The 22,875-nt window shown below is 43.7% G+C and overlaps 1 protein-coding gene and 1 non-coding gene across 2 annotated transcripts; one reads left to right on the forward strand and one right to left on the reverse strand.

The window, feature by feature from the left end:
* Nucleotides 1-681: 681 nt before the first annotated feature.
* LOC136526025 (uncharacterized) lies at nt 682-3,777 on the reverse strand. Its single transcript, XM_066518818.1, has 4 exons — nt 3,369-3,777; nt 1,490-1,947; nt 1,313-1,372; nt 682-979 (listed from the first exon to the last, which is right to left on the reverse strand). The coding sequence occupies exons 1-4, from the start codon at nt 3,775-3,777 to the stop codon at nt 968-970; spliced, it is 939 nt and encodes a 312-aa protein (XP_066374915.1). The 3' UTR covers nt 682-967.
* A 1,188-nt stretch (nt 3,778-4,965) lies between these two features.
* On the forward strand, nt 4,966-5,102 carry LOC136530140 (small nucleolar RNA Z247). Its single transcript, XR_010777635.1, has one exon. It is a non-coding gene; the product is annotated as a small nucleolar RNA Z247 (small nucleolar RNA).
* The last annotated feature ends 17,773 nt before the right edge of the window (nt 5,103-22,875 follow it).

Raw genomic sequence — 22,875 nt, forward strand, 5'->3', positions numbered from 1 at the left:
ACTGCTTGGTGATCTCCTCGGCAGAGACACTAGAGCGGTGGAGCTCAGGGTGGACAGCAAGTCCGCTCTAGCCCTGGCAAAGAACCTCGTGTTCCACGAACGCAGCAAGCAAATCCGGGTGAGGTACCACTTCATCCGAGGCTGTTTGGAGGAAGGGAGCATCAAGGCGAGCTACATCAACACCAAGGACCAGCTTGCGGACCTGCTCACCAAGCCCCTTGGGAGGATCAAGTTCCTTGAGCTCTGCTCCAAGACCGGGATGGTTCAACTCTCCCACAAGACGACGCACAAGACTTAGGGGAAGAATGATGGATAAGTCTCATGTGTGGCTGGTCTTTGTGGGGCTGTGCTGCTCACATGGTCCTTGTGGCTGTTTTCTGTTTTTAGGACAGCATCTTAGACTAGAAGACAACATCTTAGAGGACAGCATCTTAGACTAGAGGACGGCATCTTAGCTAGGACAACATCTTAGCATCTTAGACTAGCATCTTGGCATATGCTTAGCTGGCTAGCAGCCTATAAATATGTAATCCCAACCCCTCAGGTTGGTATGACATTTGTGTGAGTTTGTGTGAGAAATAGACAAGAAAATTGCCCCAACTCCTAGTGTCATCCTCTCTCGATGAGAATAAAAATTCTCCTACTACCAAGAATGAGAATTCAGCGACTAACAACAAATGGATGGTCGAAACACATGAGCAGTGTTAACTAAAGAAACCTCAGTCCTCCGCATGACAATTGCTTTAATATCAGGTAAGTCAAATAGTGACACGATCATTTCAACTGAAGAATGAGGAGACTACTATGCCACTTATATGGCATTGGAGATATTTTTTCTTAATCCTCGTTGTCCCAAGTAACTAAACCGTTCTTGCAGATGCACGAAACAAGCACACCAAAGAATCCTACATACTTACATGGTCTGGATCAACGTCAGCACACCCAGCGTCTGTATTGGCCATATTATTCAACCCAACGCCTGTATTGGCAAAGTCACAAAAAAAAAAAAACGCCTGCATTGGCCATATTATTCAATCAGCCGGACCATGCATTCATTTGATTCGCGAAAGGACCGTTAGAATTATAAGAATTAACCAGCCATCTGCTTGCTAAGTACATTTGCTCGAAATAATCCATAGATTTCCAAGGAGCACAAAGCATATTGATTCATAGCTAAAAGGAGGACATGCGATTGGTGTCCTCTACCTCCAAGGGCGAGACACGTCTGAAGAAAGCAATTTGGGAGCAAACCAACAAAATCAGCCCAAGAACCAACCATATCCCACAACCGTTTACAAAAACGATTTCTTACCTCGTCGATCTTGTATGAGTCCAGATTAACATCGGCGAGAGACAGCCCCGGGTACAGCATCTGCAATCAACCAATACGAGCGAAACCGGACAGGATTGAGCAACGGCGGCCGAAAATCCGCGCACCAGACAAGAACGTGCTAGAGGCGAGAGAGGAGGTAGAAAAAAGAAATCGTACGTCGACTGGCGCTGCACGGTGCTCGGGCGCTTCTTGGGCCGGCGCGGCGGGCGGTTGCCGCGGATGGCGGCGAAGTCCTCGGTGATCTCGTCCCTCGTGAGCGTGGCGGAGAAGGCCCTCTTCCTGGGTAGGGCCGCCGGCTGCGGCGGGTAACCTCCACCCGCCGACGCGGACGCCTTCCCCGAAGCGTCCGATCTCGCCGCAAGCAGTACGGAGGTTCCAGGGGCGCAGGGGCTGCGAAGAGGCCGCAGCGCCGGGGCAGGAGGCTTGCTGCGGGTGCTGGTGCGGCGGCTTCTCCTTGTCCGATGACGGCGTCTGCGAGAATGGCAGCAGGGACGCGGGGCCGCCGCCGTCCTTGGAGCAGCGGAGGCAAACAGACGGGAATGGAGGGGAGAAAGTTTTCGGTGTAGACGTAATCTCGGCCCGTGGGTACGGCGGGCGGTTGCCGCGGGGTGGATCTGTGTGTGGGTACAGCGGGCGGGTAGAGGTCAAGGACGGTGAGAAAAAAATCTAAGGGCGTGTTTAGCTGTTCAAACTTTGGATATCCAAAAAGCGAACAGCGTCATAGTAGTACTATAGTATTTCGTTTGTATTCGATAATAATTATTTAATCGTTGACTAATTAGACTCAAAACATTCGTCTCCTAAAATACAACTAAACTGTGTAATTAATTATTTTTTTACCTATATTTAATATTTCATACATATGTTCAAAGATTTAATGTGATGTGATATGATGGAGAATCTTGTACTGTATAAAATTTGGAGGTGCAAAGTTGGTGGAACTAAACAAGGGCTAAGGCAAGACATCGGCCATAGAGAAACGGTGTTCAGATGGGCAAAGTTTGCGCGAAGAAACTTTGCATAGTAAAGATTTCTTGTAGCATTTCGTTTGTATTTATGAATTATTGTCCAAACATTAACTAATTAGGCTCAAAAGATTCGTCTCGCAAAGTTAAAGCAAACTGTGTAATTAGTTTTTGATTTCGTCTATATTTAGTACTCTATACATGTACCGTAAGTTTGATGTGACGAGAAATTCTCTTTTTGCATAGTACACTTTTCAGAAGTTTAGAGAAATTAAACAAGGGCTTGGCCAAATAGTTTTCGACTGTTTTGATCGGGACCGTCTGTCAGATTTGGACGATACGTTGGATCTAAGTTTAGAATCGATCTAAGATACAGAAATTAAGATAGGTATGAAATATTTAGGCCTTGTTTAGATACCCTCAAAATTCCAAGTTTTTTCACTCTCTCTCCATCACATCAATTTTTAGCCGTTTGCATGGAGCATTAAATGTAGGTAAAAAAATAACTAATTGCATAGTTTAATTGGAAATCACGAGATGAATCTTTTGAGCTTAGTTGGTCAACGATTGGACAATATTTATCAAATAAGACGAAAGTGCTACTATTCATCGGGTTGAAATTTTTTTCAATCTAAACGAGGCCTTAGGTGATAAGGTATTTTCATTTTGTTCGCTCATTTATAGTAAAAATTAAATATGTTGAAAATGGTGTAAATGAGTTTATTCCTATAAAACTTATTTTATCCCATAAACCCTCTTCAGGGCACTACAGTGATATATTAATAGTAGTTTCTATCTCTATTAATTGTCCTGTAAACTGCAAAAATCTGACATGATAATCTATAGCCTGTTCGTTTGGATTGTGTTTGTCGTATGCGATTATAAATTTTTAGATAAAATAATATTTTTCTTTTACACAAACCAACCAGCAGTACTTTTTTATGAACCAGCAACGATACGAACTAGCCAACCGAACACACTAATCAACGAAGAAAGGGAATTTTTTTTTTGATGAAACCGTTTCTCACGAAAGAAACTAACGTCTACTCGTAGACCGAGGCACGAAGAACTCGCTACTTCGCGCCGGTGGGGTGGGGGGATCCTCCTCCGCACTCGCCGCGACGCCGCCGTCGCCCGGGCCGCGCTGGCCGCGTTGTCGTCCACAGGCCGCACCGCTATCGCCCAGGCCGCTCGCGTCCGCACAGCGGCACAGGCCGCGCAGGTCGCGCCGCCATCGCACAGGCCGCAAGGTTGCGCCGTCGTCGCACAGGCCGCTCGCGTCCGCATAGGCCACGCCGCCGTCCGCAGGCCGCTCGCGTCCGCCCAGACCGCGCAGGTCGCGCCGCCGTCGCCCAGATCGCTCGCGTCCGCACAGTCCGCGCAGGTCGCTCCGCCGTTGCCCAGATCGCTAGCATCCGCACAGACCACGCAGGCCACGCTCCACGATGACCTCCATGGTGAGGGCGAGCACAAGCTCATGGCTGCTGGCTGGTGACGGGGCCCAGCTCGCCGACGACCAAGGAGTCGAGCTTGCCGCGGCCGGTGGCCCGGTCCCTTGCATCGCTGACGTCCGGTAGCCTCCCCTCCCACTAATCCTCTCACCTGCTCTGCCTGTGCGTCTTCTTGAGGAAGAAGAGTAGTCAGGATTCAGGACGAACACAGAGGTAGAAGAGGGAGAGGTAGAAAAAAAAAAGCAACATTTAATGCACGAAGACACTTCCACTGTGGGCATGTTAGCTTGGAGGAATTTAGATGGTTTGGAGGAATGTTGGAGGAATTTGTGAGAGAAAAATACTGTTTCGGATAAAAAAAGAAGCGAATCAAGCCGGGTTTAAGGGCACGCGAACCGGGCCTGTGTTTGGTAATTTCTACCTATGGTTTTTTTATATGGCAGCTATCGAAATGGTGTATGCGACTCTTCGGTTGGACTAAAAAATAAGTAAAAATACTATTTCAAATACTGTTCTATCTAAAAATATTGTTCACATGCACAATGACAATATAAGTGCGCTGGCCAGCTCAGCCCTAGCCGACCAGCCAGCCGAACGCACTATATAGTTTCAACCATTATGACTTCTCTCACCTATTGCATGTCATGTCTTACTTATTTAATGCTATAAAACTCCTATCGAGACTTACAAGAGTTCAACGTTTTCCATTTCATCACATGGTAATCCGAGCCTACAAACACATCAATAGCGAAGTTCCTCCAACCTAGCCCCTTCTCCCTTCTTTGACCACACCATCATCGGGGAACTCACCAATGTCAACTATTTCCTATGAAAGGTTCAGGTTCTCCCTCCTGTGCATGGTGCACAAATAGAGGTGTTCCTGACTGGCATGGCTGTTGTTCCACCTGAAGAAATTGATGTAAGATGCTGACAACGAGGTCGAGCAATCCAATACGCCAAGTGGTTGGCACAAGATCAACAAAGTGCTTGGCTACCAGCTGTCGTCCCTCTCTCGCGAGGTGCTCGGCCAGGTCATCACTTGCATGGCGGTGACTCAAGTCTAGACAATGCTGGAGGGGTTGTATGCCTCTCATATGCGTGTGTATGTTGTAAATACACGGATCGCCCTGGTGATGACAAAAAGGGGAAACAAGTTGATCGCTGAGTTCATGGGAAGATGAAATCCCTAGCGTATGAGATAGCCTCTGCTCGAAAACCCCTTGAAGATGAAGAGCTTGTTTAGACATACTGATGGGGCTTGATATGGAGTTCAATTCTATTGTGCATCCCATCCTCGTCGTGCTGAACCAATCACGTTTAGCGAGTTGTACACCTAGCTACTTAGTTTCAAGTAGGGCTTTGATCTGATTCAAGGAGGTTCTCAGTCCTTAGCGATGTCTACCACTTGTAGTGGCTGCGGTGCAAACCATGGCTGCCGTGGATGCAACAACAATAACAACAACATGGGCTGAGGATACTCAAACAACACTTAGCCCAAATTCAACTCCAACAATAGCAACCCGTGCAACGAGATCTAGTGTCAGGTCCACCACAAGGAAAGTCATTCTATTGTCAATTGGTGGCACAGATTTGATGAGAACTACGTTCAAGGAGAAGAGTATTGCTACTGCTTCAGTGTGATACAACGTCGACACCAATTGGTATATAGACATCTTACTATGCGTGCGCGCTGGGAGCAGTAGCGACGTGAGCGCGCTGTGTCGTGCCGCGAGTGTAGCAAGTTTCATTCGTGCGAACGAATTGTGGTATCGGCTTATGGCCTTTAGAGTTAAGTTTCTCATGTTAGTTTTTTTTTTTGGGCCTATCCAAAATCAGCCTGAAAGGATCAAGATGTTCAAGAGGGGGATGAATTAGACTAATTCTAAATTTCTTTATAATAATTAAGTCATATGGTTAGCCCAATTAACCCCTTGTGCCTAGAAAGTGTTTCTAATTGTTCTACCGCACAAAAGACTTGCAACCTAAGTTCCAATCCTACTCTAGCATGGCAATTCTAAGATGTAAAAACATGAATTGAATTGCACAAAGTAAATGCTCAAAGTAAATAGAGAGTAAGGAACATGACAATATTTTGCCGAGGTATCGGAGAGTCGACACTCCCCACTAGTCCTCGTTGGAGCACCCGCGCAAGGGTATAGCTCCCCCTTGATCCGCGCAAGGATCAAGTGCTCTCTACGAGTTGATTCTTCGACACTCCGTCGCGGTGAATCATCCACAACCGCTCACAACTTGAGTTGGGTCACCCACAAGCTCCGCCGGGTGATCACCGAACTCCCAATCACCACCAAGCCATCTAGGTGATAGCGATCACCAAGAGTAACAAGCACGAACTCTCACTTGACCGCGACAAGCCTAATGAGAAGGTGGATGCACACTTTGCTACTCTTGATCTTCACTAATGAGGGTTCTCTTTGGGATTCTCAAATCTCAATCACCTCACTAGGACCTTGCTCTTCTTGGCACTCTCTAAGGTGTTTCTCAGCTGTTGGAATGAGCAAAAGTACCCCTACACACGAGTGGAGGTGATATTTATAACACCGGCTGAAAAAACGAACTGTTATGTGCCTCTGTAGGGTGACCGGACGCTCCGGTCAGTATACCCCGAACTCCAATATTTACAGTGTGACCAGACGCTGGCCAGCGTCCGGTCAGCACTGACCGAACGCGTCCGGTCATAATTTTCCCTTTCTGGAACCTTACTGGAGTCGACCGGACGCTGGCCCTCAGCGTCCGGTACCATGACCTAGCAGCGTCCGGTCACTTCCAGATGCTTTCACCTTGGTCAAATGAACTGACCGAACTCTAGGCCAGCATTTGGTCACACCAGAGCCAGCGTCCGGTCAGTATTTGACTCTCCATTCACTTCCAACTCTCGAACATATGTGAATGAAGTTTGCTCCATTGGATCAAAGGGCTGTTATGGAGCTACCTAGTGCTAGTTTAAATAAGTGTGCACCACACCTAACTCACTAGTCTCACCTAGGTCAAGCTACCCGTTCATACCCCTTAATAGTACGGCCAAAGGAAAAACAAAATCCTAAACTACTCTAAGTGTCTCTCCAACTCCAATCGACACTTAGAACTAGTCCATCCTTAACCTTGTCGTCCATCCTTTAAAAACCGAAACGATTTCCATCGTAGGGGCATGACAACCATGATTGCCCAATCGATCTCCATTACCGTGACCTAACTCAATTGTTTCTACAAAACACACGTTAGTCACAGTAATCACGTATTGTCATTAATCACCAAAACCCAACTAGGGGCCTAGATGCTTTCAATCTCCCCTTTTTAGTGATTAATGATAATACTACCTCGAGTATATGAAAGAGATGAGGTTTTTAACATGCTTGGTTCATATAAGCTTTAGACAATAAGAACAAAGGTGTTAGACAAGCTTATATGATCCAAGCCAGCATGATGTACTCAAAAAATATGAAATAAGCATTGAGTACAAGTAATAAAGCTTATTTGCATCGGAGTAAAACGTAGAAGCAAAGGCAAATGAGCAAAACACAATTGATATGACATATAAAGAATTCAAAGTAGAGAGCACACATGTCATATATCACGATCATGTAGATATCACTGTCACATAAATATAGTAAATATGTATGCATAATGTATCTCACACATAAAAACTCCAAATATAAATATATAAGCTAATATAATAACTAAGCTCTCCCTAGATAAGTAGCTCCCTCTAAGCCAACATACTCGAACCCTCTCCCCATTTGGCGTCAAACACCAAAACCTACGGGTCGGTCGGTGGGGCTGCAGCGGACGAGTCGGGCGCTGAGGTACGAGGAGCAAGGTGGAATTGGGTGCCATCATCGTATGATCCTGAGCTCTAGGCTGTCTGACCCTCTGAAGTTGGAAGTGAGACTGAAGCAATCTGGGTCAGATTAGGAACTGGTGCTGCTGTAGACTGAGCTAGTAAAACTGAAGCAGCTGGCTCTGATGATGCCACTAAGGAGGGGAGCGTCTCTATCGTCGCTGTGATAGGTGCAGCCATAGAAGGACTTGGAACATGCAGGTATGGAGGAGTGGGCTACCCTGTCAACTCACTGAAGGAGGCTCCAAGACTCCTGGAGACTGAAGTGTCTAGCTCAAGTAGCGACGATGTCTGTGCCGGTGTGAAGCCCATCCAGAGTGGTGTGAACTGTGGGGCTACCACTAGCGAAGCGAACCACTGGGTCACCTGCTCTATAGGAGAAGCATACTATGCTAGTGGCTGACCCTAACTCTAAAGCCCACTAGGCTGTAACGCTAGAGTTATCGAAGTGGTAGCAGGCTAACCAAGCTAGAGCGTAGGCTGTGGCGGTGGGGCCCCAATCGCCTGCACAACATGTTGCATGAACCCAAGAAGCTGCTACTGCATAAGTATCTACTACTGATGCATAGCCTGCTGCTGCTGCTATAGTGCCTGGGTCTGCTGCTGAATAACAAGTTGCTGGCACTAGAACTTGTCCTGTCGAGTCTAGAACTGAGCAAGTGTAGCAGTTGTCTCCTGAGATTGTCTGGCCTGGTCCTGCCTCATCCGCTCAAGTATATCCAGAAGAGCGGGGTCAGTCTATGGGGCAGGTGGCGCTGAACTGGAGCTATCGGCCTTAGCATCATGTCGTCGTGGAGGCATTTGTGGAATGGGCTAGTAATAATCATCAGAACTGTCACTGGGCTCGCTAGTGACCAACCTCTCCTGAGCAAGCTCCTCCTCCTCTATAGCTACAATACCCCTAATGATATCATCCTGCTGGGCTACAGTCTCTAGCACCTCTAGACAACGACGCGGCTGACTCGGTGCCTATGGTCTACTATGTCGGATCATCTGAGACAGGTTATAAGCAGGGAACTCTGTTGTGGCACCACTATACTTAGCAATCATCTCAGGTGACTTCATAGAAATAGCTCTATGGATAAGGAAAGTGACCCAGTGAGCATAGGGTAGCTGCCTGTGACCTCTGAAGCCCTCAGCTATAGTGTCCTCCACTCTGACAGAAGGAGATCCCAGATGTCGAAGACTGTCTGCTGCATGAGAGAGTTGAGAAGCCATAGCTGAATCTGAGTCAATCCCTCTCTGTATCCCATCCTCAGGAGTAAAGTCCTTCTCATAACAGCCTCAAGCACACGAGTAGTGGGCGTGAGATCACTGGGGTTCCTCCTCGAACCCTCACCAAAAGGCTCTGTAAAGCAGTGACGTACCAAGTCTATAGGGGGTACCATGCCACCATGAGGACGTCTGGGGGGTGTAGTCTGTCCATAGCACACCTCATGGAGCCTGACTGGCTGCTCCTGAAGCCTAAGGATCTCCCTAACCCTGGTGCTTGTCAACCGATAGTCTCTGCCACCAAATGCAAAGTGAATGAACCTGTGGTGGGGGTCAATCTAGAGAGATGCGTAGAACTGACGAACCCAAGATAGAACATATAATCCGGTCCGTCCAATTAGATCTGTCATCCCCGGTAGATATGCAAGATAGGGGCGAATGTGCTCTCCAGCTGCTGCAACAATAGACTCAATGCTGCATACTCTCTGAGGTCTGAAGACTACTCCGCTTTTCTAATAAGCATTATAGAAGTCCTCCTATAGGGGTGTATAGAATCCCTCTGCTGCTCTCTCATCCCTCCTGGGTGGAAACCATACCTCAAAGTCAACAAACCTCAACTGCTGCACCTACATGGCCATGGCAGCCCTCAGGTCAAGATGGGTCACTGGAGGCGGACCCTGTGGTCGAGGCGGTGGATGAGAACCCCTCCGCTGAGTGACTGGCCTGGGTGAAACTAGGACACGAGTATGACCAGAGCGGCATAACTGTGGCTGTGGTGCTGGCTCTGTCTCCCCGACCTACTGAATCTGCTCACCCTCCTGAGACTGCTGTGTTGGCTGTGCCTCCTGTGTCTACTGAACTGGCTGAGGCTACTGCTGTGGCTCCCCCTGAGGCTAAACCTCGTCAATGGCAACATGTCGTCCTCCAATCATGAGGGTCCCAGCTAGACCACCATGAAGACGCTCAACACGCTGAAGTGTAGACATTGCCTCTGGTGAAAGTGGATCGGTAATCCAGACTCCACTACGAGTGCCTCCTCTCTCGACACGCTCTGTGGTCTCTACAATTGCTGCGGCTCTCGCTGTACCTGCATCTGGATATTTGCATTTCCTGACTGCCAGCTTCTTGGTCGCCTTGCCTTTAGGTTCTGTAGGCTGGCGAGGCAGGGGCCTCAGATCCTCGTCACTAGGACCACCTCTTACATTCTTCACATGAGCCATCTGATGGATCAAAGAAGAATCAACTACCCCTGACAAAGAAATAACTATCGCTAACACTTTCGAGGCTTGGCCTCATTCCGTACTCGCGAGCTTGGCCCCGAGTTAACTGACAACTGCCACATGATCTCAACGGCACTGACTCATTGCATGATGGAATAGATAGGATATACAAATAAATACAATATATCTAATAGATGTGAAACCCTAAGAAGCAAGCAATTTAGATACGAAATTGAGACGCGGGGCTTGCTACCCGTCGAAATGGTGAAACGGCGAGAGGAGGAATCAATCGAGGGACACCGAATCGGCTAGGGTTCCTGGTCAGCAAGGATCGGCAATGCGATGAATCAATGGCCGAGGGTTTGTAGTGCCAAAGTTAGGGTTAACTGGTGGCGATGGATCTAGGGCACCGAAGGGGTGATTGCAGCCGGTGGAGCTGTTGGGCGGCAGTGGAGAGCAAGGAGGCGCGAGAGGCGCTGTAGGTGGCGACGAGGCACACAATGGTGCTACAAGTTGTGGGCGACGACGACGCATAGGCGAGCGGCGACAGCGCGTGGGTGAGTGGCGGCGACACGTGGGAGAGCAGTGGTGCGCGGACGAGCGGCGGCGGCGCGAGGGCGAGTGGCGACGGCCCGTGGGCGAGCAGTGGCGCGCAGATGAGCGGTGGCGGCGCATAGATCCGGCGACTAGGGCGCAGCTATCGTGGAACAGCGGCGGTGAAGGCGAGCAAGGCGGATTAGGGCTCACGGGCGCGCACGTGGATTATATGAGGGTCCCCCTTCGAATCAGAAAAGGAAACGGGAAAAGAGACCTGATGCCGCACGAAAACTACTGACCAGACGCTCCAGTGGCAGCGACCGGACGCTGTCACCCAGCGTCCAGTCGATTCCAGAGAGGTCCAAATCCTCTAGAATCGCGACCAGACGCGTTCAGTGGACACCGATTGGATGCAGCCAGTTCGATCACCTAGCCTTGATGTCTTCATTATAGACCGGATGCTGAAGCTCCTTCTGACCGGACGCTGGAAAACACTATTTTAGTGTCTGGTCACTCCTTCGGCAGTAGGTTCACCTCCTATGAACTGACCAGACGCTAGACATCAGAGTCTGGTGCAGCGTCCGGTCACTCCTTCAGCGAATCTTCAAATTCCTTCGCGCTGCCTATTCCCAATCAAGTCCCAACTCCAATAAGATCCAAATAAACACCAATTGGGACTGATGTGAGTGACCTCTCTCAAACCCTCAAGTTTTTCAAAATATTTTTCCTTAGGCTATAATTCTTTTTAAGAAAATAGGCAATAAGAGGGCAATTTAAGATAAATGACAAAACAACATTCATGCATATGCAATACTTGAATGTAAATCTAGTTGCTTGTCAAGTTTGATCCAAGGTTGAGCTTCTTCACATGCTTTTCGGTGGTTATCTTAACCATGTTAGACAAGCCCTATATACATTATAAAGCATTAAACATGTTGTATATTACAATGCAATGCAAAGGACAACACAAGCTCAATTTTCAGTGAAGTTACTAAAATCAAGCACATTAAGTTCATTCCACAATCTATAAAATGTTGCCTCATCTAGCGGTTTAGTGAAGATATCCGCCAATTGATCCTTAGTTCTTACACCTTCTAGTGATATATCATTTTTAGCAACATGATCTCTAAGAAAGTGATGGTGGATATCTATGTGCTTGGTGCGAGAGTGTTGAACCAGATTATTTGTAAGTTTTACCACACTTTCATTGTCGCACAAAAGAGGTACTTTATCTAGAACTACACCATAGTCTAGCAAAGTTTATTTCATGTAAAGTATTTGTGCACAACAAGCACCCGCGGCAATGTATTTCGCTTCGGCGGTGGACAAAGCCACACTATTTTGTTTCTTGGAGGACCAAGACACAAGTAATCTACTAAGCAAATGGCACCCTCCGGATATTGCACCTGGCGTAATCTGAATCGGAATAGCCAATTAATTCAAATCTAGCTCCTTTGGGATACCAAAGGCCAATGCTTGGTGTGTGCTTAAGATATCTAAGGATTCTTTTCACGGCAATTAAATGAGTTTCCTTAGGATTAGCTTGAAACCTAGTACACATACACACACTAAACATGATGTTAGGCCTAGATGCGGTCAAATACAATAAGCTACCAATCATAGAGCGGTGGAGAGTTTGATCAACTGGGTTACCTCCCTCATCTAGGTCGAGATGTCCATTGGTTGGCATTGAAGTCTTGATTAGCTTACATTCATCCATCTTGAATCTCTTGAGAAGATCATTAGTATATTTATCTTGAGAGATGAAAATCCCTTCACTCATTTGCTTGACTTGAAAACCAAGAAAGAATGTAAGCTCTCCAATCATTGACATCTCGAACTCATTCGACATCAATTCACCAAATTCTTTGCATGAATCTTCATTTGATGATCCAAAGATAATATCATCAACATACACTTGACAAATGAAGATATGCCCATCAAGCTTCTTGGTGAATAGTGTGGTGTCGACCTTCCCAATGGTGAAGCACTTCTCAATAAGGAAGTCCCGAAGGCGCTCATGCCAAGCTCTTGGGGCTTGCTTAAGCCCATATAATGCCTTGGACAACCTATAAACATGATTATGATATCTAGGGTCTTCAAACCCGGGAGGTTGATCAACATAGACTAGTTCATTAATAAAGCCATTTAAAAAAGCACTTTTCACATCCATTTGATAAAGTTTTATTTCATGATGTGATGCATATGCAAGGAGGATACGGATGGCTTCTAATCTTACAACCGGGGCAAAGGTCTCTCCAAAATCCAAACCTTCAACTTGAGAGAACCCCTTTGCAACTAGTCTTGCCTTGTTCCTCACAACAACACCTTGATCATCTTGCTTGTTTCAGAACACCCACTTTGTTTTAATGACTCTTGCACCTTTTGGCCGCTCTTCAAGAGTCCAAACTTCATTGCGGATGAAGTTGTTCAACTCTTCATGCATGGCATTGATCCAATCCAGATGTTGAAGAGCTTCCTCTATCTTAGTAGGCTCAAAGCAAGAGACAAAAGAGTGATGAGCAATAAATGAAGTAAGTTTTTGAGATCGAGTCATTACACCCTTTGATGGACTCCCTATGATAAGATCTTGTGGATGATCTTGAAGTAGGGGTGTATTTCTTCTATTGACCACTTGAGGGGGAGGTTGTGGAGCATCAACATCTTGTGCTTGTACCACTATTTGTTCATGGGAGACATGAGTATCTTCATTTTCTACTCTCCCATCTTTTTATCATCTTGTGGCACACTTGATGAAGAAGGTGGATCAATGACTTGTACATCATCTTCATCATCTTTAGTCTTGATGTCTCCAACTAGAATGTTCTTCATAGCCTCCCTTAATGGTTCATCACCTATATCATCAAGATTCTCATGTGCTCCTTGGGAGCCGTTAGATTTATCAAATTCCACATCATATGTTTCTTCAACCAAGCCGGTGGCATGATTAAATACTCTATATGCTTTGGACTTTGATGAGTAACCAACAAGAAAACCAATATCACAACATCTTTGGAAGTTCCCTAGGTGTTGCCGCTTCTTGTAGATGTAGCATTTGCAACCAAACACCCTAAAGAAGGAGACGTCCGGCTTCTTCCCATTGAGCAACGCATAAGGTGCCTTGCCAAGGAACTTTTGAAGAAATAGGCGGTTGGATGCATAGCATGCGGTGTTTATTGCTTCCACCCATAGAGCTTCGGGGGTGTTGTACTCATCAAGCATTGTTCTTGCAAGAGTGATCAATGTCTGGTTCTTCCTCTCAACTACACCATTTTGTTAAGAAGTATATGTTGCGGAGACTTCATGTTTGATTCCAACTTCATCACAATAAGCTTCTATGTTTGTGTTGTCAAACTCTTTCCTATTGTCACTTCTTATCTTCTTGAGCTTCACTTCAAATTCATTTTGTGCTCTCTTAGCAAACTTCTTGAAGCAAGATGCAACTTCGGATTTGTCATGAAGGAAGAATACCCTTGTATACCTTGAATAATCATCAACAATCACAAGATAATAAAGATTTCCTCCCAAGCTCTTGTATGTTGTTGGTCCAAATAAATCCATGTGAAGGAGTTCTAGCACTCTTACGATTGACATGAAAGCTTTTGTTGGATGGGTATTTGCAACTTGCTTGCCGGCTTGACATGCACTACAAAGCTTGTCCTTCTCAAACTTCATATCCTTCAACCCTCTCACCAAATCATTCTTCATAAGCTTCTTAAGTGAGCTCATCCCAATATGAGAAAGTCTTCTATGCCATAGCCACCCAAGTATTGTTTTGGTGAATAGGCATGTCTTCAAGTTTGCATCTTCGGAGGTGAAGTCCACTAGATATAGGTTGTTGTATCTAAATCCTTTGAATATCACATGATCATCATCCTTCTTGGATACAACAACCTCCTTCTCGGTAAACAAGCATTGGAAGCCAAGATCACACAATTGTCCAACGGATAGCAAGTTGAAACTCAATGAAGCAACATATAGCACATTAGAGATGGAATGATCATTTGATATTGCCACTTTGCCCAATCCTTTGACCTTGCCCTTTGAGTTATCTCCAAATGTGATTCTTTCTTGCCCATCTACTTCTTCATCTAGTGAGGTGAACATACGAGGATCACCAGTCATATGTTGTGTGCAACCACTATCAATAACCCAATGACTTCCACCGGTCTTGTAGTTCACCTACACACAAGAGATCAAGCTTTAGAAATCCAAACTTGTTGAGGGTCCTTCACCTTCTCAACAAGTGACTTTGCAACCCAAATTTTCTTAGGCCTATTCTTATTTGGAGGTCCTAAGAACATCACTTTCATCTTTCCACTAGAATCCTTTCTAAGCATGTAGTGAGCATTGAAGGCAAAGGGTCTAGCATGCTTGGGCAAGGGTTGTGGTGGTGGAGTTTGGCACTCATGAGCAAAGTGGCCTTCTTGTCCACACTCAAAGCATCTCTTTGGCTTTGGCTTTGATTGTTGTTGTTGAGCTTGAGCCTTCTTCTCTTTGTTTGCCATGTACCCAATGCCACTTCTATCCATCTTCATGACAGTGTTCATTAGGAGCTCACTTTGAAGATAATTGCCTCTAGTGAACTTGCTCAATCCAATCTTAAGATGCTCTTTTTCCAACTTGAGCTTCTTGTTCTCTTCCTTGAGTGCATCACTACTTTTATCTTCCTTGAGTGCAACCTTGTTTCTTTCTTCCTTGATTTTCTTGTTTTCTTCTTTTAGCTTCTCATTCTCAAGAATCAAGTTGCCATCATAATCAAGAGTTTCTAGCACAATGGTGTTGTGGGTTTTGAACTCTTCAAACTCTTTCTTTAGCTTTTCATTATCATGCTTGAGCTTGACATACTCATCATAGTCATTACACTCAACCACTTGCTTGCCTTTGCCACTAGATCCTTGCTCAATGCTCTCATCAATTAGATCATCACATGATGTAGCTATATCAATCTTAACAACATCATTAGTCGCATTATGTGGCTCATTGGGTAAAAATTCTTGAGCAATAACAAGGGTATCATGATTAACCTTAAGAGTGGTATATTCATCCTTTAGCTTGTTATGGCTAGTGATGAGCTCTTTGTGCACTCACTCAAGTTTATCATGTTTATCTTTGAGCTCTTTCTTAGAAGATTTGAGCTCCTTGAGTTTAGATGACATAACATCGTTTGCTTCTCTAAGCTCAACACTAGCCTTTTCGGCTATCTCACATTTAGCTAAAAGAGAATCATTCTTAATCTCAAGCTTTTCATTTTTAGCTCTAGTCTTTATAATGATCTTAGTGTATTTCTTTAGTAATTTAGCAAGATCATAAGTAGGTGACTCATATTCATCATCACTATCACTATCATCATTATGAGCATGATCATCACCACTACTATCATCATCATGTGATACCTTTCGTTCACCTTTGGCCATAAGGCATAGGTGTGTAGAGGATGATGGCGATGGTGGCGGTGAAGATGATGAGTCAATAGCAATGGCGGCCAGCTTCTCGTTGTCACTTTCATCATCGGATGATCCACTAGATGAATCAATGTCCGTGAGCCAATCACCGACGATGTAAGCCTTTCCACTCTTCTTCTTCTTATGGAAATCCTTCTTCTTGCCATCTCTCTTCTTGTATGGCTTCTTCTTTTTCTTCTCATCTTCATCTTCATTGCTTGAGTCATCTTTCTTGCCCTTATTCTTGTTCTTGAACTTGTCTTTCTTGGGCTTTGTGCATTGGTGAGCTAGATGACCAAGTTCTCCACAATTGTAGCAATCCATCTCGGAGATTGGCTTCCTTCTAGAGCTTGTGAAGAACTTCTTCTTGCCATCAAACTTGATGCCACTCTTATTGAGCTTCTTTAGCATCTTGGCGGTCTTCTTCACCATGAGAGCAAGACTTTCATCATCAACTTTATCTTCACTTGAGCTCTCATAATCAAGTCTTGCTTTGCCCTTCTCTTGGCTAGCCTTGAATGCTAAATCTTTTTCTTTCTTTGTAGAGGATGAGCCATCTTGAGGTGTGATGTGCATATACATCTCATGAGCATTGATCTTTCCTAAGATTTGTGTCGGTGTAGCGGTGGAAAGATCACCTTGGTGTAGCACGGTCACAATATGCCCATATTTATCAATGGGGAGGACACTCAAGATCTTTCTTACAATATCGAATGGTTGCATTTGAGTAAGTCCAAGCCCATTGAGTTCCTCTACAAGAACATTCAAATGTGAATACATTTCATTAGCGCATTCTTTAGGAAGCATTTCAAAAGAGTTGAGCTTTTTCATGACAAGATGATAGTGTTCCTCACGCTCACTCTTAGTTCCCTCATGGAGCGCACAAATGCCCGACCATAGTGCATGGGCATCTTTGTGGTTCCTCACCCAATTAAACACATCTTTGCAAAGGCCTCTAAAGATGGTGTTTCGAGCCTTTGCATTCCACTTCTCGTAATTAACCACATCACCTTGTAGGTTAGTAGCATCCCAAGGTTTTGGAAAGCCTTGTGAGGCGGCTCTAAGTATACCAACATCTAGAGCCTCTAGATACGTCTCCATGTGAATTTTCCAATAAGGAAAGTCATCTCCCTCAAAGATAGGAGGAGGTCCATCCCCAGGAGACATCTTGCTCTAGGCGGTTAAGCCTAAATATGTGAGCACGAGGCTCTGATACCAATTGAAAGGATCAAGATGCCCAAGAGGGGGGTGAATTGGGCTAATTCTAAATTTCTTTGCAATAATTAAGTCCTATGGTTAGCCCAATTAACCCCTTGTGCCTAGAAAGTGTTTCTAATTGTTCTACCGCACAAAAGACTTGCAACCTAAGTTCCAATCCTACTCTAGCATGGCAATTCTAAGAATGTAAAGACATGAATTAAATTGCACAAAGTAAATAGAGAGGAAGACACACGGCAATATTTTGCCGAGGAATCAGAGAGTCGCCACTCCTCACTAGTCCTTGTTGGAGCACCCGTGCAAGGGTGTAGCTCCCCCTTGATCTGCGCAAGGATCAAGTGCTCTCTACGGGTTGATTCTTCGACACTCCGTCATGGTGAATCACCCACAACCGCTCACAACTTGAGTTGGGTCACCCACAAGCTCCGCTAGGTGATCACCGAACTCCCAATCACCACCAAGCCGTCTAGGTGATGGCGATCACCAAGAGTAACAAGCATGAACTCTCACTTGACCACGACAAGCCTAATGAGAAGGTGGATGCACACTTTGCTACTCTTGATCTTCACTAATGAGGGCTCTCTTTGGGATTCTCAAATCTCAATCACCTCACTAGGACCTTGCTCTTCTTGGCACTCTCTAAGGTGTTTGTCAGCTGTTGGAATGAGCAAAAGTACCCCACACATGAGTGGAGGTGGTATTTACAACACCGGCTAAAAAACGAACCGTTATGTGCCTCTGCGGGGTGATCGGACGCTCTGGTCATGTTGACCAGACACTCCGGTCAGTATATCCTGAACTCCAGTGTTTACAGTGTGACCGGACGCGTACGGTCATGATTTTCCTTCTCTGGAACCTTACTGGAGTCGACCGGATGCTGACCCTCAATGTCCGGTACCATGACCTAGCAGCATCCGGTCACTTCCAGACGCTTTCACATTGGTCAAATGAACTGATCGGACCCTGAGCCAGCGTCCGGTCACACTGGAGTCAGCGTTCGGTCAGTATTTGACCCTCCATTCACTTCCAACTCTCGAACATATGTGAATAAAGTTTGCTCCATTGGATCAAAGGGCTGTTATGGAGCTACCTAGTGCTAGTTTAAACAAGTGTGCACCACACCTAACTCACTAGTCTCACCTAGGTCAAGCTACCCGTTCATACCCCCTTAATAGTACAACCAAAGAAAAAACAAAGTCCTAAACTACTCTAAGTGTCTCTCTAACTCTAATCGACACTTAGAACTAGTCCATCCTTAACCTTGTCGTCCATCCTTTGAAAACCAAAACGATTTCCATCGTAGGGGCATGACAACCATGATTGCCCAATGGATCTCCATTACCGTGACCTAACTCAATTGTTTCTGCAAAACACACGTTAGTCACAGTAATCACGTATTGTTATTAATCACCAAAACCCAACTAGGGGCCTAGATGCTTTCATAGCCCATTGACGTTTCTCTTGTCTAGATTCTGGGCCGATGGGTCGATTTGGATTCTACAAGATTTTTATTTCTCTTTCGGGATAGCAGGTATGTGAGAGATGAAAAGGGCAGGGAGATGGTTTGAAATCCATATAGATTTTGAAGTACTACTTTTCAAAATTCTTATTATTTTATGTTTCATAATACTTTGTTTGGGATTAATGGTTCAATGATAAAAAAAATGTTTTATAAAAGGCATGCAAGGTTATGGGCACATAAAAACTTGAAAAAGGAGTACATCTTATTTATCGAGATATATATCTTTGTAGATAGCTAATATAAAAGCACATGTGGCTTCAGTTTTAGTTCTAAATAGCCATCATTAATACCTTGAAAAAAGACATGGTAAACATATTAAAATGCATGAAGTTATGTTGAACTTTACATTTGTGTATGTAAAAAAATATGAATACTCCTAAATTGTAAAATTGATTCAAGATTTACATTTTTATCTTTCAAGATGATGGGACATGTGTATAAATTCAAATCTTACAAACTTATATATCACATTACAAACTTTATACTGTTAGGTTCAAAACTTTGAACTATCACATTATAAACTTTGTACTGCTAGGTTCAAAATTTTACACTCAGAATTTATGAACTTTGAACTATGACATTACATCTTTGTACTGCTAGGTTCAAAACTTTAAACTACCTCATTATAAACTTTGTACTACTATGTTCAAAACTTTACACTCAAAATTTATAAACTTTTAACTATGACATTACAAACTTTGTACTGCTAGGTTCAAAACTTTGAACTATCACATTATAAACTTTGTACTGCTAGGTTCAAAACTTTACACTCAGAATTTATAAACTATGACATTACAAACTTTGTACTGCTTGGTTCAAAACTCTGAACTATCACATTATAAACTTTGTACTGCTAGGTTCAAAACTTTACGGTCAGAATTTATAAACTTTAAACTATGACATTACAAACTTTGTAATTCTAGGTTCAAAACTTTGAATTATCACATTATAAACTTTGTACTGCTAGGTTCAAAACTTTACACTCAGAAATTAATAAAACATTGAATTATGACATTACAAACTTGGCTGCTAGGTTCAAAACTTTGAACTATCACATTACAAACTTTGTATTCCTAGGTTTAAAACTTTACACTCAGAACTTATAAATCTTTTAACTATCACATTACAAACTTTTGTACTGCTAGATTCAATACTTTGATCTATCACATTATAAACTTTGAACTGCTATGTTCAAAACTTTTATCTATCATATTATAAATTTTGTACTACTATGTTCAAAACTTTTATCTATCACATTAAATTTAAAAACTTTATAGCTAGGATTCAAAACTTTTGAATCACTTGGTGAAAAACTTTTGTGCATACCTAATTTTGAAGTTGCATATTAAATTTAAGCATGTTTATAGTGCAAAATGAAAACTTCCAAATTATATATGTTTTAAAATTTTCTGTATATGTATCTTTCAACTTACATGTTTAAAACTTTTTGTCATAACTTTGTCAATCAGAAAGTTATATATTCGACATCATTTGTGCTCGAGATACAAAAACTTTGTACTACAACATTATAAACTTCATACTCACAAATTCATAACTTTATATATTAAAAACTTCACAGGCTAAATTAGGAACTTTATACTAGCTCATTTAAGAAGGGCAGGCCTGGTGCAGTGGTGAGAGCTATCTCACTGAGTCACCAGGTCATGGGTTCGAAGCAGCCTCTCCGCAGATTTTGTGGGGGAAAGGCTTGTCTCGGTTTATCCCTTCTCCAAACCCTACTCATGTGGAAGCCTCTGGCACTGGGTCTGTCCTTTTATACTAGCTCATTTAAAACATTATACTCCAAGACATAAAACTTACATGTTGAGGTTCAAAACTTGTATGTTGGAAGCTTTGCACTCTAAATTCAGGAACTTTGGAATCGATTGTTTGAAGCATTGTACTTCAAGGCACAAAAATATTATATTTCACTAAAACAAATTCGAGTATAATCGTTCAGAAACTTTGTAATCTAAACTTTGGGCTGTGAATTCAGGAACTAACAACTATCATATTGTGTAAAAAGAACAGTGAGCTAACAGAAAAACATTGCACTTCGAAACTTTCTACATCTTAACTCAGGACCATTCTAATAGACTACGCCTAGTTACTAGTTTGTCATTCAACACTTTGCGGTACAAATTTTTTAATGGGCACTTGCCTCTCAGGCTCTTAGAACTCTTGATCTTTCTGATCACCAACTATTCTCCATCCAAGCAGATCAAACATTGAGCCCACGAACAAACATGAAAGCAAAAAAGCAATTAACAAATAAATAAAGCAATGCACCAATTATTGCAAAAAGTGTGATAGCAAGGAGACATGAGACATCTTTTGTAACCCATCTTTTGTTTATATTATTCCATCCATACGATTTTGTCCTTTTGTTCTTTTCTCATAAAGATCTTATCAAGAATGCACAAGCACTACTACAACATATCTATCACAGGCGGTTCAAAACCCCTATCGCAGCCGGTTTTCGGCCTTGACAGTAAACGGTCGATGGTGATAGTCAAAGTCATCACAGTCGGTTCAAAACCGACTATGATGGCTCCTCGATGCCACCGCATTAGTCAATGATTCGACTATAATCGTGAAAATCACTATCACCTTGCACCACGAGCTGACTGTGTGTAGTGCGGGTTCACCATCGCCTTCACGTCCGATACGTCTGTGTCGAGGTGAATAGCACCGTCGTTTGGGCGTTCGAACTGCCTGTGTAATGGTCATGATCACTGTCACATTACACATCGACTTGACTATGTGTAGTGCACGTTTATCGTCGCTTTGACATCTGACATGTCTCTGTTGAGGTCAACATCATCATCGCTTGGGCATATAAACCATCTGTTCAAAGGTCATGGTCACCGTCACCTTGCAGTACGATCTGCCTATGGTGATCCTCTAGTCCGTGTCGGGTTACTGAACCATTCAGCGATGATTCACTTTTCACCAAAGGGTTTGCAGCGATGGTGATGACAAAACAACCAACGACGTATTTACTGATTCAGCTGGACCTTAATAGCTTACTGAACACACACCATACAAATATAATTATTACATCCATACGCATCATGTCCACAAACAAGGGTATTTTTACAATAACAATCCACACTAATATAACAACTGTGTGAGTTGATGTACTAACACAAGCGGTACATAGATTGCAGAATAAAGGTACTGCTCCCTAAAGACTTACATAATGAAAATGAGGTAGAAATGCTCCGCTCCTATGTAGCACTCTGCTTCCAAGGTAAAGCTTCCTTCATATTGGTAGCCAGTGCACCATGGAACTCCAATTCTTCCTTCCTTAGCCATTGTAGGAAAATCGTTCAAAAGCACTTAGACTCCACAACCTGCACACAACAATAGTATTAGTAATATTCAACATACCATTGCTTTAGTCACTAAGTCAAAATTGGACTATACATAGAATTAAAACAACTCCCTACCTGAAGAAAGACATATCGTAACAAAAAAATACAGCATATGCCACTTTACTGCTCTCGTACTGACTCCATGAATAAGAAAGATAGTGAAGTCCCTTCGTACATATCCTCCAGGTAGCTCTAGGATAGCGCATGACCTGGACAGGGAGGACATGAACTTTTCTGCAGTTTATGTCATATGCAATCAGTGTTATGTCCTCCTCAACAAGGAAAATCAAATTTCATTGTAGGTGAACTACAATCACTCTGTAGTCCGCATCACAAACATCATAACCAAATTGAATAATTTTCTGTCCAAATATCTCTAGCATGATCACCATATGCTTCAATGTCCATTTATCTATACCATAGTCTTCTAGGATCCAGATTGAAAGCTGAGACATCCTGTACATACTAGCAGTACATAAACACAACTGACCCTGAGCTTCATGGATGGAGATTACATCACCACGTGGCCTACGAATTTTCCTCTATGTTTTTCCCTCCATATCAACATCAACTATCTAGGACAACTCCAGTCGATGCATAAAACCATTAAAAACACACTTGTCAAATATGAGCATACTAACATAGTCGCCCCATTCGGATTCTTTAAACATCCATGCTGTAGTGTTAGATGAGTAGATGTTGACACCTATCGACTCACCCACTCTCATCCCATATTCAAT

Source organism: Miscanthus floridulus, chromosome 19 (genome assembly GCF_019320115.1).
Source record: "Miscanthus floridulus cultivar M001 chromosome 19, ASM1932011v1, whole genome shotgun sequence".
In the NCBI taxonomy this organism is placed as follows: domain Eukaryota; kingdom Viridiplantae; phylum Streptophyta; class Magnoliopsida; order Poales; family Poaceae; genus Miscanthus; species Miscanthus floridulus.